General features: G+C 44.5%; 1 protein-coding gene across 9 annotated transcripts in view; it reads right to left on the bottom strand.

Annotated features, from left to right (window-relative positions):
• Positions 1-1,920: 1,920 nt before the first annotated feature.
• tnikb (TRAF2 and NCK interacting kinase b) overlaps positions 1,921-14,756 on the bottom strand; it is a 64,080-nt gene continuing 51,244 nt past the window's right edge. For 6 of the 9 annotated variants that reach the window (XM_084939982.1, XM_084939988.1, XM_084939983.1 and 3 more), the window contains 10 exons: positions 14,571-14,685; positions 12,801-12,909; positions 12,191-12,367; positions 11,953-12,096; positions 11,668-11,802; positions 11,405-11,505; positions 11,070-11,219; positions 9,390-9,549; positions 5,646-5,785; positions 1,921-5,561 (listed from right to left, as the gene is read on the bottom strand). In XM_084939982.1, the coding sequence (XP_084796108.1) occupies positions 5,478-5,561; positions 5,646-5,785; positions 9,390-9,549; positions 11,070-11,219; positions 11,405-11,505; positions 11,668-11,802; positions 11,953-12,096; positions 12,191-12,367; positions 12,801-12,909; positions 14,571-14,685 (1,315 nt within the window). In that variant the 3' untranslated portion in view covers positions 1,921-5,477. Of the gene's footprint in view, positions 5,562-5,645; positions 5,786-9,389; positions 9,550-11,069; positions 11,220-11,404; positions 11,506-11,667; positions 11,803-11,952; positions 12,097-12,190; positions 12,368-12,800; positions 12,910-13,784; positions 13,926-14,570; positions 14,686-14,756 lie in introns of all 9 variants that reach the window. The other 3 variants (XM_084939987.1, XM_084939986.1, XM_084939984.1) reach the window with 2 other exon arrangements.

A 14,756-nucleotide genomic window follows, 5' to 3' on the forward strand; every position in this document is an offset into this window, starting at 1 on the left:
TAGTTTGGTTTTAACCATATGTTGCTCCAACATAACACATTCAGCATTAATGGTGCCCTCACAGTTAGCCGAGAAACGTGTACTAATGCCCCTGATCCCATCAGGGGTACTGGCTGTGTGATGTCCTCTTTAATTCTTTGTGTGCGGTACGTTTCTGAAACTTTGTTATTTTTGTTTTTCGTAGTCACTTGGATGAGTGGCAGAACGTTTCTCCCGCTGAAAACGTTACATCCAGATGAACAGAATCAACGTTTTGGGATTTCCTTACCTGGATTGAGCATGCATTAAGACGTTACATGGTAGAGTGGGAACATAATGTGCAGATGCACTGAGCTTTGGTCACTCTTGGTGGTTCTCTGTGGTTTCCCTGAAGCCCATGCAGTGACCAGCTCAGTGTTTGATGGATAAAGGAACATGCATGTGTCTACAGTTAAAAAGTATTTGGCTACTTCCTGATTTATTTATTTTAATCTATTTTGCACATTTGTCACACTTAAACATTTCTGATAAAACAAATTTTAATGTTAGTCAGAGAGGTGCAGTCCTCCTGATCTGCTGCCCAGTTGCCTCTTAAACTAGTTGTGCCTCCCTCACCAGTAAAAACTGCAAACAAGTGTTTGTGATAATGGACAACAAGTGTTTCACATCACTGTGGAGGAACTTTGGCCCACTCTTCTTTGAAGAAATGTTTTAATTCAGCCACACTGGAGGATATTCCAGGATGAATGGGATGTTTAAGGTCATCCCAAAGGATCTCAATCAGATTTAAGTCTGGACTTTGACTCGGCCAATCCAAAACCTTCATTTAGTTTGCCATTCAGAGCTGGACCCACTGGTGTGATTTTGACTATTGTCCTGCTGGATAACCAACCTGCTCTTCATCTTGACAGCCTAACTGATAGTGGGACACTCTTCTTCAGGAATGTTGACTCAGATTCTCACCACAAAGGGGCAGCTTTTTTCCCAATTAGGTGTTACAATGTTTTCAGATGACTTGCTCTTGTTCTTTAAACGTTCCTTTTAGCTCTACTTCCATTTCTTCAAGATGCTTTACTTTTTTGTCAGTGGAAATAAAAATGTGTTCTTTATAACTTGCCTTGTTAAATAAAGCTTACACTGAATAACAACACCATCTGGTACAAATTGGTATTACCCTAAAGTACAGCCTTGCCACATTCAGTTATCTTTTTAACAACATACATGGATGTTTCGTACATAAAGTCAATTTTTCCAGACCGCTTTGAATATATAGGAAGGCAACAATAACTTAATTAACGAGTTGTTACAACCAGGGTGTGCAGAAGAGCACAAAGCTTGCAGCAGATGTGCAACAGCAGCAGAAGACCACGCCAGTTGAGCCTCCTGTCGCCTAAGAACAAGAACCTGAGGTTACAGACCACACAGGCTCACTAAAAGTTAGCCACAGAAGATTGCAAAATGTTGCCTGGTCTGCAACATTCAGATGGGAGGAAGAAATGTAATTTAACTGACTTTGAATGTGGCATGGTTGTGGGGTCAGAATGTGGCTTAACATGAAATAATGGCTCCATCCTGCCTTGTATCAGCGGATTCAGGTTGGTGGTGGTGTGAGGGATCATTTGTCGGCACACTTTGGACTGCATGAATTTCCGTCATGGATGTGGAGCCAACAAATCTGCAGCAACTGTGTGATGCTTTCATCTCAATATGGAACAAAATCTCTGAGGAATGTTTCCAGGACTGTTTGTGAATCTGTGCTGCAGCTCTAAAACAAACGAGTGTTTTTCCTATTAGGTCTAACGTCCGGTCTTTATCTCACTCAAACATAGCAGGCTAGATTCATTAGAACACCTAATATGACCAAAAATATTTGGGCAGTTTCTACTGGCCAGAAGCTGCCGTGTGACTCGGGTATGAATAAAGAGAGCGGGTCAGGTGTGGTTGCTGTACAAGGAGAGGACATTTATTGTAGAATTCCCAACACCACAGATGCGTGTTACCAGGTCGAGGTTGTCTTTTGATTGATTCCAGTGATTCAGACGGGGTGAAAACTCACATGCATGTCACACACCTGTGCACACACCTGCACACACCTGCACACACACCTGCTCACCTCCACGCACGCGCACACACACACACTCACGCACACTCAGAGGCTAACAATCGTACATATGTTCACAGTCTTGATACGTACAAAAATTGAAATACAAATACAAATAATACCACAATAAAAACATTGTACTGTTTGATTTTTTTTTTTTAGAAATTCTTATAGCTATGTTCTCTATTCTGTAGAAAGACAACTATGCTTTAATAAGTGAACATTATTTTTTTGTCTTTCTCTAAAATGATCAGTAGGATATCATCATCATAACGAAAATTCTTACAGTATATATCTCTTTTTTTTAATCTATGGTTTCTCAAGCTGACCCTGCCTCCTGACCTTTATTCACAGGGTGCTGCTAACATCCTGCACATGTAAAAGGCTTCAGCTGGCCTTAACGCGCCATCACTCGCCCCCTCCACCATCTCTTTTAAAAACAGCAAAAGAAGATCAAGTAAAGGATGGAGCAGCTTCCTTCTATAAACACAAGTGCGTACAGTCAGCAAAGGCTCAACTCCAGCCTTTAAGAAGACGCTCCTGCTCGCTCTTTACCAGCTGCACTCTGGAAATGATCGTGAACATAAAAACTTTAATGGTAAACGTGTGATCCTCCAGTGTGCAGTTCAGTAGATAAAAGCCCAGCTGTTGTTTTCAGCTCAGAGATTTAGGGTACACAGTCAGACGTCCCCCGCCCCACCGCGTATTGCCTCAAATTTACAACTCATAACAAGTAACGGCGGGTAAAAAAACATGAATGCCATCATGCAAAAACTAAATAAAGGCAAATGAATTATGGAGAGAAAAATCCAAACTAAACTTTTGAGTTTAGTCCCCCTAAAGCGTAGACAGATTCACAAAGGGATGAGCCAAAAAAGAAAAAGGATAAAAAGCTAGACTGTCATTATTTTCTTCGTCTGTCCTTAACATCAAAGTGAGTATTTACACAAGTGCACACAGAGCAGCGTGGACAGACAAGAGTAAAAACTTCCAGAAGGTGGCGCCTACTCTACAGCTGAGTTCTTCCTGTGAGAAAATGACGGGAATACTTTTGTTATTGTGTTGCTGTTGCAGCAATGGTACAATATCTACAACCTCCCTCCCCCTGCTGGGAACAAACCGGGACAAAGCAGCCGGCTGTGCAGCAGCTCCGCGACACTCGCTGCTCGTCTGAACTATTTTAGCCTCCAACGGGGAAGAACAGCAGCAGCATCAGTGTTCACACTGTGAGAAACGCCGTCTGCACGGCCTCGTGGTTTCCTGCTGGAACAAAGAGCTACATCGGTCTGAGACAAAACATTTAACCGCCATCAAACTGCCATCGTTATCGGCGTGACAACATGCAGCTTATCCACACTAAGCCTGGGTGTTTTAAAATTTCAACACACACATTTGTTGGTTTTTGGAAGCACCGATTCAGCTTCTTCCAGTTCCCATATAATACACAGCTTTGGCTTTGCAGGTTTGGATATCTGCAGCTAGCGATAGATTCCAGTGTTAAATTCATAACATGTATTAGCCACTGTGAGGAAGAGCCTTCATGTTTGAGTCTTTCCTCCATAAAGATGACATCTGACGTCCTCCCCTGTATCCTTAACGAGTTCTGACACCTCAATAGTACCAATAAACATGTGGTTTGATCACTATTGAAAAGGTTCTTTGTTTTTTCAACCCAGAACCTGCCTATACTGCCTATACAGCTCTAGTAAGCTGCAGAGGCCACAGTGATGCACACCCAGTGGTTTTGTTCTCGACGCAGGCCTGAAATATGACAGAAGCTGCTCAGATAACAGAGATAACATGCATCCGAGGGGGACAGCGTTAGGGCTCGACTCAGACTTTGCTCTCTTCGGTTCATCGAACGTGTACTGAATGGGTATGGATTACTAAAAAAATAAAAAATTATTACTAATAAGCTCAGTGTGAGCGTCTATTTTGCACTCGGCCATCATTTCTCATTTCAGCACAGTCTCATAACAAAACATGAAAGTCGTGACAAGGCAAACTGTTTTTGTCACGTTCATGGACACAAACTGTCAGGTTATTTTATGAGCCCAGACTGATGAAAGTAAGGGTTAAAAAAGGGGTTAGATTTGTCACCACAAAACTGTAGATAGATTTGTAACTGATTAATAGAAAGCTTTGAGACTGTGTTAGTCATTTAACCTCCTAAGACCCGAACTCTTCCACGGCACGCATTTTTAATTTCTCTTTGATATTTGGGCTGATTGGGTCCTGATGATTATTTAAACACAGAATTACCAGATTTTTTTTTTTTACCTGATTTTTGTTTCTAAGAAAAATGAGCCACATATGAGGATATTTGTTTAAAATTTCGATAGAACAGTGGCAGTATAACGTCCTCGTAAGTGGGTATCAGGCCCTTGTAGAGCAAAATTGAGTATTTTGGTCTAAGTAACCCACATATGTGGACGCCAGGTCCTAGGAGGTTAAGGTCACACTAATTCTCTTTCCACTGTGTCATTCAGATCTCTTCCTCTGCTTTTGAGAAACTAACAAAACAATTTCTCTCTGAGGATTTTTTAAGTTCTTCTAAAGCCTGAAATGTTTTATTTGAAAGATTCTGCAAAAATGTTAAGCGATTCGCTTTTGGCTATAAATAAGTCTTTGTCATGATCTCTATTCTTTTAACACTACCTTAAATAAATGCCATCTGTGCGCACCCCTCTCACTTCTTACTGAGTCAAATGTGCATCGAGACAAAGGAAGGCGATTATTTTCGAGGGACTAGTTTGTCTCAGCAGAAACTTAAAGGCAGCCAGAAACCACGTTGTGTGCAGGTGACAAAACATTCTGACGATTGTCAACGTTCATTTGGTGGCGCTCAAATCCACAAAACTGTCAGATTCAGCAGGCTTAGTGTGGACGTTCATGCTTCTAACCTAATTTAATCACAGTATAAGAAGCAGTACCAGCTTTCACTGTAACACGCCAAACCACCTGCCGCTGTGCCCGCAGTGTGAACACTGCTGCAATGTAAAGTCACTGATGTGCTACACTTGGAACCTCTCTGCAGCTCCTCGCTCAATCGAACGGGGAGGTCGAAGGCTACTCGGCATGTCCACATCAGCCGTTGGCCTGCAGGGGAGGAGGAGGCGTCGTCCGCCGACAGCACGAGGAGTCACCTTTGCTCAGCAGGCAGTGACACCATCTGCGGGGGCCCTGTAGTGCCCCCTGCAGCTGGAGGGGGGGTGTGTGTGGGGTGGGCACACTCCTGCAGTTTTCTCCTGATGCTCAATTGTCCGTTTATCCACAAACACACGCACGCACACACATTTACACACACATACGCCGTCCTCCTGTCATCCCTCCATCCCTCAGTGGCCAATGTTCAGGGTGAAGAAAACAAGGGTTGCGGGTCCAAGAGGTGGAAGGGTTACCAGTTCATCATGGAGCTTCTGTTGAGGGTCATGAAGAAGACTTGACTGCTGCCTCCAGAACGCACCGAGGCGAAGAAGACCTGCGGGGAGAGGGCGGCACGTCATACAGGTGTGTTTTAGGTGTGGCGCCTTCGCCCGTGTGCACTGTGTGTGCACAGACTCACCTTGTCGTTCCTCTCCGTCAGGAACTTCAGTCGCTGAGCTCGCTTGTGCATGAAAACTCCGTCGAGGTGTCCCGTCTCCACGGACCGGATCTCAATGGCCTTCTCTCCCCAGCCCATGATCTGATTGGAGTGGATGTAGGCTGCAGGGGGAGGAAAGGGTGCACACGCGCACACACACACACACACACACACACACACACACACACACACACACACAGAAGGGGGTTGGACAGGAGAAGACTCAGCACCAGTCTCACACCCAGGCCAGTCACACCTCAAGGCCTCCTCCGCCTCACTTCCGGGAGATTATTGCAGCAGTTTCTGACGGATGTGAACGATCAGCGTTCGGAGAGACGCGTCACAGGCCTGCTGGCTGTCTGGCAAACCTCGTCGCTTTGATTTAAAGCAGTTATCTGAGCTGCCACATTGCACCTGGCTGTCCAGCAGCAGTGTCATTACAGCTTTTAAGGGCAAAGTCAGCCAATCAGAAAACTGTAAGAGCAGAACCCGGTTTAACCTAGTTGCAGGATTAGGGAACACTGTGAAACGTGAGTCCGCAGGGTGGAGGCCAGTAAATGATGACAGCTCGCCCAGCTGCCACTCTGTGCACAGCCGTGACCTTTTAAAATGAACATTCCCCTAAAATGATGGTGAAGTCTCAAGAAGGTTTAGCGGGAAATGTTTGTTTGTGATGTGCACTACAGTGGGAAAGTTCAGGATCACTTAGAAATCTCCTTATTTCTGCTGTGTGAGTTTTCTCTGCTTTATTCTGTTAATGCTGCCTCTCTCAGACCGGGGCGCTCTCAGAGAAAATGAACCTTAATCTCAAGAGTTTCACTTGCTGGTTGAATAAGGGTTAAAAAAGATAAAGAGATAAATATTTAAGCCCCCGACGTTTCAGCTTCTTTTTTAAATCATAAGAAGAAGTTTGATTTTATAGATTTTATTGTGTTACTTAATTTCTGATAAAAGTGAGAAATTGTAAATGGCCTGTATTTGTATAGCACTTAACTAGTCCCTAAGGACCCCAAAGCGCTTTACACATCCAGTCATCCACCCATTCATTCACACACAGGTGATGGCAGCTACATTGTAGCCACCCTGGGGCGCACTGACAGAGGCGAGGCTGCCGGACACTGGCGCCACCGGGCGCTCTGACCACCACCAGTAGGCAACGGGTGAAGTGTCTTGCCCAAGGACACAACGACGGAGACTGTCGGAGCCGGGGCTCAAACCAGCAACCTTCCGATTACAAGCTGAACTGCCAACTCTTGAGCCACAATCGCCCCAGAAGATCATAATGATAAATCTATATATACCTTTTTACCAGTTTATTTATTTATTTTTTACATTTATTTCCCCCTCATAGTGGATGTGTGTAACACTGTATGAGGAAAAACTTAAATTATCACTCAAATGTATCCTCTTCCTGTTCACGCCCCAAATGACCTGTATAAATATACAGGATGGAGCTGATTGGGTGTAAATTTTTTCTCTCTACTCCAGTGGTCCCCAATCCCAGGCCTCGAGGGCCGGTGTCCCTGCAGGTTTTAGATGTGTCCTTGATCCATCACAGCTGATTTAAATGGATAAATTAGCTCCTCAACATGTCCTGAAGTTCTCCAGAGGCTGGTAATGAACTAATCATGTGATACAGGTGTGTTGACCCAGGGTGAGATCTAAAACCTGCAGGACACCGGCCCTCGTGGACTGGGATTGGGGACCACTGCTCTACTCTATTACATATGTTACTTGCATGCTGTGTGCAGTATAGTTCTTGATCAGGCTGATGAAGGTTAATTAATAAATGTTGCTGGAGCTTTGACCTCTTTAGATCTTTGTTCTTTTTCATGCACTTTCACAGTGCAGTGAAGTTGTGCCAGAAGTTTCCATTCCATTTATATTAATGCTTCACCAGAATACTGGAGGGAAAGTCCCTAAACTACAAGCTCAGGAAAAGTGGCACTAATAGATTTTTTGATATCTTTTCTTTTATTAGAAGTTATTAAAACCGTGTTCAGGCCGGTCCACCTGGTCACCCAGGGTCAGTGCAGCTTCTTGGTGCTTCTTTTTATTCTCATGTGGGAGAAAAGAAAAAAAGGGTCCCACATACGGAGGATCGCGATCGGTTGGGTGTTTATAAGCGCAGCGGAGAATTAAATAAGTCAGGCATTTAAGTTTTTATGGGGTGGGGGAGGGGTCGAAGCCGGGCTTGGCTGTGAGACAATCTGGTCTGACAGTTAAATACACAAAAACATGTTAACAGGAGACGATGCCCACACAGAAAATGTGACACGTAAGCAACAGTGCTCCAGGACAGAGACACAGTCACACACGTGTTTTTGTCATTCAGGGTTAAGCACAGAGAAATCTGTAAGAGTGAGGATGAGCGGAGACACACACCAGCTTTGACTGACTTGGATCGTAAGATTCAAGATCCACCCCTCATGCTCGGCTGCGCTCTGATGGACTCACGGTACTTCTAAATAATAGATGAATTTAGATGTGCTGCCCTTGCATTGATCTCGTGCAGAGCTTTCATCTCGTTGCTTTGCTGCTGGATCTCACAAACGTTTTGTCTGGACCGGGTTACTGCAGAGCTCGAGCAATCAAGGATGAAAGGAAGAGCGGATGAGAAAGTGCCTTTTGAAATGTTTCACGGTCAACAATGAGACACAACAAGAGGACAGAAGTTAACACAGCAGACACACGACACAAACTCAATTCACAAAGAAGAACGAGCAGAAAGTAAAAGACTTGTGAGAGCTGGGAGTGAGGAAGGCAAAGATCCGCCGTTATCAGCTCATGCAGCCGCTGGATGTTCAACACTTAACGTTAAAGGGATACATCGAGGTTTTGGGATGTCATACATTTGGTCAACTTACCCCTCGTGTGATGAGAGCACTGACACTAAACTCTCCATGATACTGGCGTGTGCGTGTTGCTAAAGCTTGCCTGTTTTTAAGGATTTGCAGACACATCAAGTTTGTTGGAATTCCCCAAGGTCAATGCTGGATGTGTGAGAATGTGACCACTGAATCATTTTGTCTACATTTAACTAAATATTTTACTTTCAGTCCTGATCAGTTGCTCGGGTTGCAAAGAGAAGTCAAAATGCAATGAAGTCTTTGAGAAAATGGCCCTGACTCTCCCCTAATCTCAATCCTGGTTTCATGTCTTGCTGAATAAAACCTGGAGTTCATTTAGTGAATTTTGGACCTTATATAAGAAAATAAACCAGGTATGCTTCAGGGTGGCCACACTATGTGTTGACTAAAGTGTATGCAGAGTATATTTGTAATATAAAGACTTTAATTATGATTATTTTTTGTAAAAGTTCAAATCAATAAAGTCATTCCCTCTGAGCCAGCACGGTTACTTTTTCTAAATCTTGTGCTGATTTTAAAATAAACTGACTTAAATTTTCTCACATGGTAAAGACATAGAAAGAGGTAACGGAGGCGATGGAGAGAGTTTTGTTCTCATCAGCTTACTGCTTTAAGTTGACCAAGCGCCCAAAACCTGCTGTATCCCTTTAAGCAGGTAATGAAACAGGTGAGTGAGACGACAGTCTGGGCTTCTTGTTTAAAGGTGAAAGCAAAAGGCAAGAAAAGGCAAGCGTGTTGCTTTGAGCGGAGAAGGGGTGTGGTAGATAGTGAGGGTGAAAGATGATCTGCTGAGACCGCTTATAAGAGGTCAGAGGTCAGTGGGGTCAGGGAAAAGCGAGCTGATTGGTTGACGTACCGACGGAGGTGGGCATCTCGCCCCACTGCAGCACCACGTCTTTGGTGATGCGTCCGTAGGTGTTGACGTAGACGCCCTCGTCCTCGTAGCACAGCAGCATCTCCATGCCGTCCGTCTTGGGCAGAACCACGATGGCGTGCGGGGTCACCTGACCCTGAATCTGCCAGGACGACAGACGGGAGGGGGGGTGTTGAATGGGGTGGGGGCAGGGGTGTTAGGAGCTGGACCCCTCTAACATCCCCCCTTCCCCACCCTGAGAGAGAAGAAACTGCTGCAACAATAAAGCCTCCCGCTCCTCAGCCACGCAATTGCCATGGAAACAGACACGAGCACAGCGTGATTCATGACTGCCAAAAGCAATGAGAGGCGGTTGCTGTGGTTACCGTCTCCTTCGCCCGTCCATCTCTGACTGTAACCAAACCGGGGTTAAAGGAGGACACCGATTCACCCTCTGCCTCTGGATTCAAACACCAGTTCATTCACTAATAAACTCGCTCATTCGCTCATTCATCTGCTAATTCACTCACTCGCTGAAACATTCCCTTCTCATCTGTGACTTACAGCCTCTCCTCTTCATACATTCCTTTGTTCTCTTCATGACTTCTGTTCTGGGACTGTCACACATTCACCATTTCATTTGTTCTGCTATTAGCTCATTCATCCTCTCACATTTCCTCACACGTTCACTCCTTAAATCACAGTCTGGCTCATTTTAAACGTGCAGTCAAACACAGTTACATATAAATTACACATATGCAGTCATTTTTACAGCACATTGATTCATTCGGTGTGATTTACTGTAACCACAGCTGCTATTTGTCCAACCTTGGCCTAACTGGAACATCTGAATGAATTATGAGGACGTGTCCCCACAGTGCCTCGCACCAGCTTTAACAACAACAAAAGCCAAACTTAACCTTAATGTAACCTAAAATAAACTTTTAACACTTTTTGGGGTAAAGTCAGAAAACTTTTATAACATTTTTTATGGAATTACCAATTTAATTCCCTGTAACCACTGAAATTGAAGTTATGGCTCTCTCCTAATTCTTTTACATTGGGCTTTATTATATTATGGGGACATGTTCCCCGAAGGAAGGCAGGTCCCTGTACGTGCACAATAGAGGTTCACAACTGTTTTCAGAGGGCGTACTGTTGTGAAACCGCGTACATCCATAGTAGCAGTATTGCTTTTGTGGTGGGAAAGCTTTACACCAGGGGTGGGCAACTCCAGGGCCAATGTCCTGCAGGTTTTAGATGTGTCCTTGATCCAACACAGCTGATTTAAATGGCTGAGTTACCTCCTCAGCAGAGGCCTGGTAATGACCTAATCATCTGATTCAGGTGTGTTGACCCAGGGTGAGATGTAAAACCTGCAGGACACCGGCCCTCGAGGCCTGGAGTTGGACACCCCTGCCTTACAAAGTGATTTACATTGTGAAGAATTGTCGCTGAAGACAAGCAGCACCCTCAGTGTATTAATACCAGCACACACATACACACTACACACTGCCTCAGCCTAAACCTAACCCAAGCCTAACTTTACCCTGAGCTAAAACCAAGTCTTTACTTTAGAAATTACTGATTTACTTTGTGGAGACCTGTCCTAGTAACACACACACACACACACACACACACACACACACACCCACACATGCACGCACGCACACACACACTTACATGTGAGGGGATGTAGATGTCGTAGGGATTTCCAGAATCCACATCAATTACATGGAAGCCAACACTAGAGCCATAGATGACCTTTAACCTCTGCCCTTCCTCTACAGTCAGGTCCACCAGCTGGGGGCGATGCTGCAGGTCAGTGAAAGACTGGCAGACAGAGAAAAGAAGAAGATTGACTGAGGTTCAGTCGTGCACTAAAACAGCTGGATATAACTTTGTGAATCGGGCGTGTGATATTTCCTCTCTAGTTGCAGAGGACAAATAAAATAAAGAAATACGAAGAAATCAGTATCATGTACTTTTCCAAATATCACAAGTCTTAGCTTGATTACCTTGAAAGCCATAAACTTGTGGTAAGGTTTAGGTGCCCAGGCATAGATCTCAACTGAGTTCTTCAGAGCAATCACCAAGAATTTAATCCTCTCGTACTTCACTGCAGAAATAAAGACACATTTTAATGTTAATTTAAAAAGAAATCTCAGGATTTCAGCTAAAAAAGATTTTAATTCAACATAAGATATAATAGATATTAATTTCTAGTTTGCTAGTGAACAGGTTCATGTCCTCACGTCTCCCATAAATGATCTGAACGTACCGACTTTGTAATGCACGCAGCCCTCCAGGTCCCCGACTGTAATCCAACCCTGTTTCTTCTCCACTTCAGGGTCATTGTGTAATATCCTGTTCCTCAGCCAGGACAGGTAGTAAACCCGCAGCTTGTTCTTCTTCCCTATTTTGGAGGAAAATTCAGAATTCAAATGAAATGATAATTCATTTCCTGTATGGAACAATCACAAATTAAATGGTGTCTGCGTCTTTGTGAGTTTAACCCATCAACTGTGGATCTGTGATGTGGCATTTAGTGAAATCAGCTGCCAACCTGAGATGGTGACCAGGACGTTGAGTCCCTCCAGGACGTCCATCTGTTGGAAGCGCCTTCGATTGATCAGGTTGTAAACTTTGCCTTGACCACTTCGATCCAGCAGCATCAGGCCGTTCTCCGTTCCCACCAGCAGGTTCACTCCTGCCCAAAACACACACACGCTTCCTTTTTACCGCCTCTGTATCTGCACGGGATTCAAATTATCACGAGGCTGCTGCTGACGTGACAGTTTTACCCCAGAGAGCCGCACAGAGGATCTCCGAGTTGAAGCGTTTCTTGTATTTACGGATCTCGGGCGTGTCGCTGTGCGGCCTGATGTTAGTGGGGTTGACGTTGACCACGGAGATCTTGCGGGCCTCGTTGAGCCTCGCCTGCTCCTGCTCCTGCTTCAGCAACTCATCAGCAAACAGCGCTGCAGCACAAAGTACAACAAAATACATCATCATCTTATCTGCAGCTGCCCCATCCCTGAGACATAAATACAATATTTTACACTATTTTTTCATTTTACGCTACTAATATATTGGATTCTATTATTTTAATAATTATAAGTTAGACTACATATACACATATATAAATATATAAATACTGGCAATCAATAACAACAGATACAAACATGATTAAGTCAGGCTGTCAGGATGTGGGTTGCAAAGCAGCCTGCAGATGCATAGCTACTATAGGGGGGGCTAAAGAAACTTTAACCTGAGATTTTCGGGTTAGAAGCATCAGCAGCATTAACACTATATTTGACCTTTCAGAGGGTAAAAACAGTTTGCTGCCAGGCTGCATTTACTGTAAGCCACCTGCTCATGTGACTGATGCTTTAAATTAGAACAGAAGCCTACCTGAGGCTGAGGTTTTATCATCTTCGTCGGTCGGGGAGGTCCCGTACACCCTCGGATCAACAAATGGCGTGAAGGAGGCCTTGGAGCCTCCGCTGCCTCCCATGCCAAACTGCAAGCCACAGAAACACAGACTTTACAGTCCAACACGTGTTTGTCAAACATTTACCATGAACAGCAAAAAATCTGTGAACTGGGAAAAACTGGGATCAAAATATAGGAAACACAAAGATTTTTCGATGAAGTGTCACAAAATATAAATCGGTCCTCATCAGTGTTTCCTTTATTTTGTCAGAGACCTGTATCAGGTGTTCAGAAAAAGGAAAGGGGTTACTTCCTGGATCAGAGGCTGGAAAACTGAGCGAGGGAGGAACAAACAAAGAAGGATCAAACGAGTAGAGCAAGGTAGGTTGAATCAAACAGGACAGGGCAGGAAATTAAAGGTGCCACTTTTATCTGTTCACATATAAAACTTTTTGGGGGCATCTCACCGTGTTAGATTTGACATTGAGTTCTCTCTTCTTTGAAATCAACTCAGTTTCATTCCTATAGCTCCAATTCACAACAACAGTCACCTTAAAGACCCTTTCGTACAGCGTCACTGGCAAAGGATCGAAGCAAAGGATCACTGAGATCCGCTCATCGGAAGTATAAGGAGACAAAACTGAGTGGCCTAAATATATGAGCAGTGTTGAAATCGTTCCAGATGTGCACAAGAAGATGATCTTCTACAAGCGCTCGGTTTTGTGGCCAATGCTCTGAAACTACATATGGCACCTTTTATTCATTTAGTCCATAAGCTTCAATAATCTCAGCCTTAAATGTGGCTGCTGGTAATTTCCCACCCTGATGAAGCAGCAGACAGCTGGTTGGTGATGGGGAGTGTGGGCAGGCGTCGGGGCGAGCAGGGTTGAGGTTTGTCAGGATACGGGGAGGTTTAGGGTGGAGAGGATTTCAGGGCCGATATCTGGGTGCTGCTCCACCTACTTGGACCCCAGAGGCATCCCCTGGAGAGACCAGGGGGGAGGTGCTTTGCTGCACCAAATCGGGGAGATTGGCGCTGCCATAGAACAGTTTGCCGGGGAAACCGTTGCTGGCGGTTGAGCTCCGCCTCCGTTCCCTGTGTTTCTGGAAAAAGAGAGAGAGGGGCGGGCTACTGTGCAGCGAGGCTGTTTGACAGGTCAGGTGATGGAGGGAGGCTGGACCCATGCAGGTGTGTTTGTTTCAGTGTTATTTTTAAACTGGGGAGGGTGGGCACATGTGTTATCAGGTCTGTGTTTCTACCACGCTTGGCCTTTAACACACACTTACACTGTGGTGAGTCTCTTAGATTGTTTTCTCCAAATCCTTCAGCGGAGTTCAAAGATTATTTGAATAATAAACAGAAATGGATGTGCAATAGTTCTGTTAATCAGTCATTTACCTCTAAATTATGCTTTCAGCTCCAGCTCACTGGGCCTAGTGCAGAGGCACAGGTTCAGCTTCGCTTTGGGCCATTTCCTGTGCGTTTTCCCCTTACACTCTCCTACCTTTCCTGTCTACACGCAAACTGTCCTTTCACAATAAAAGCCCCAAAGCATATTCTATACAAACTGTTTAAATCAGTTTGTTTTGTAAAGCTGATTTTAAATCATATCTGAGATTTGAGGGCAAACTGTGTAAACAGACCACGATCACTGCCCTCTACTCAGTAAAAAAGCAACAAATCTGGTGCAGAGATGATGAGTGTCGGTTTCTGTGCAGTCAAGGTCAAAGGTTAAAACGGAGACTCACCTCACGCATCACCAGGGTGCTGTCCTGGGAGCTGTTTGCATACGTGTCCTCGTTGGTGTCGTTGTGCTCTCCCGCTGTGCCGAAGGACTCGTTGGTGCTCTGACTCGCAGCGGGCCTGAAAAACAGATTTTTATCATCTTTTAATAACTTTTTTAAAATGTTTTTTTTTTTTTTAAACAGATGCAT

The sequence above is a fragment of the Perissodus microlepis genome, chromosome 9, assembly GCF_051167445.1.
Source record: "Perissodus microlepis isolate ML-2025 ecotype Zambia chromosome 9, ASM5116744v1, whole genome shotgun sequence".
NCBI lineage: Eukaryota > Metazoa > Chordata > Actinopteri > Cichliformes > Cichlidae > Perissodus > Perissodus microlepis.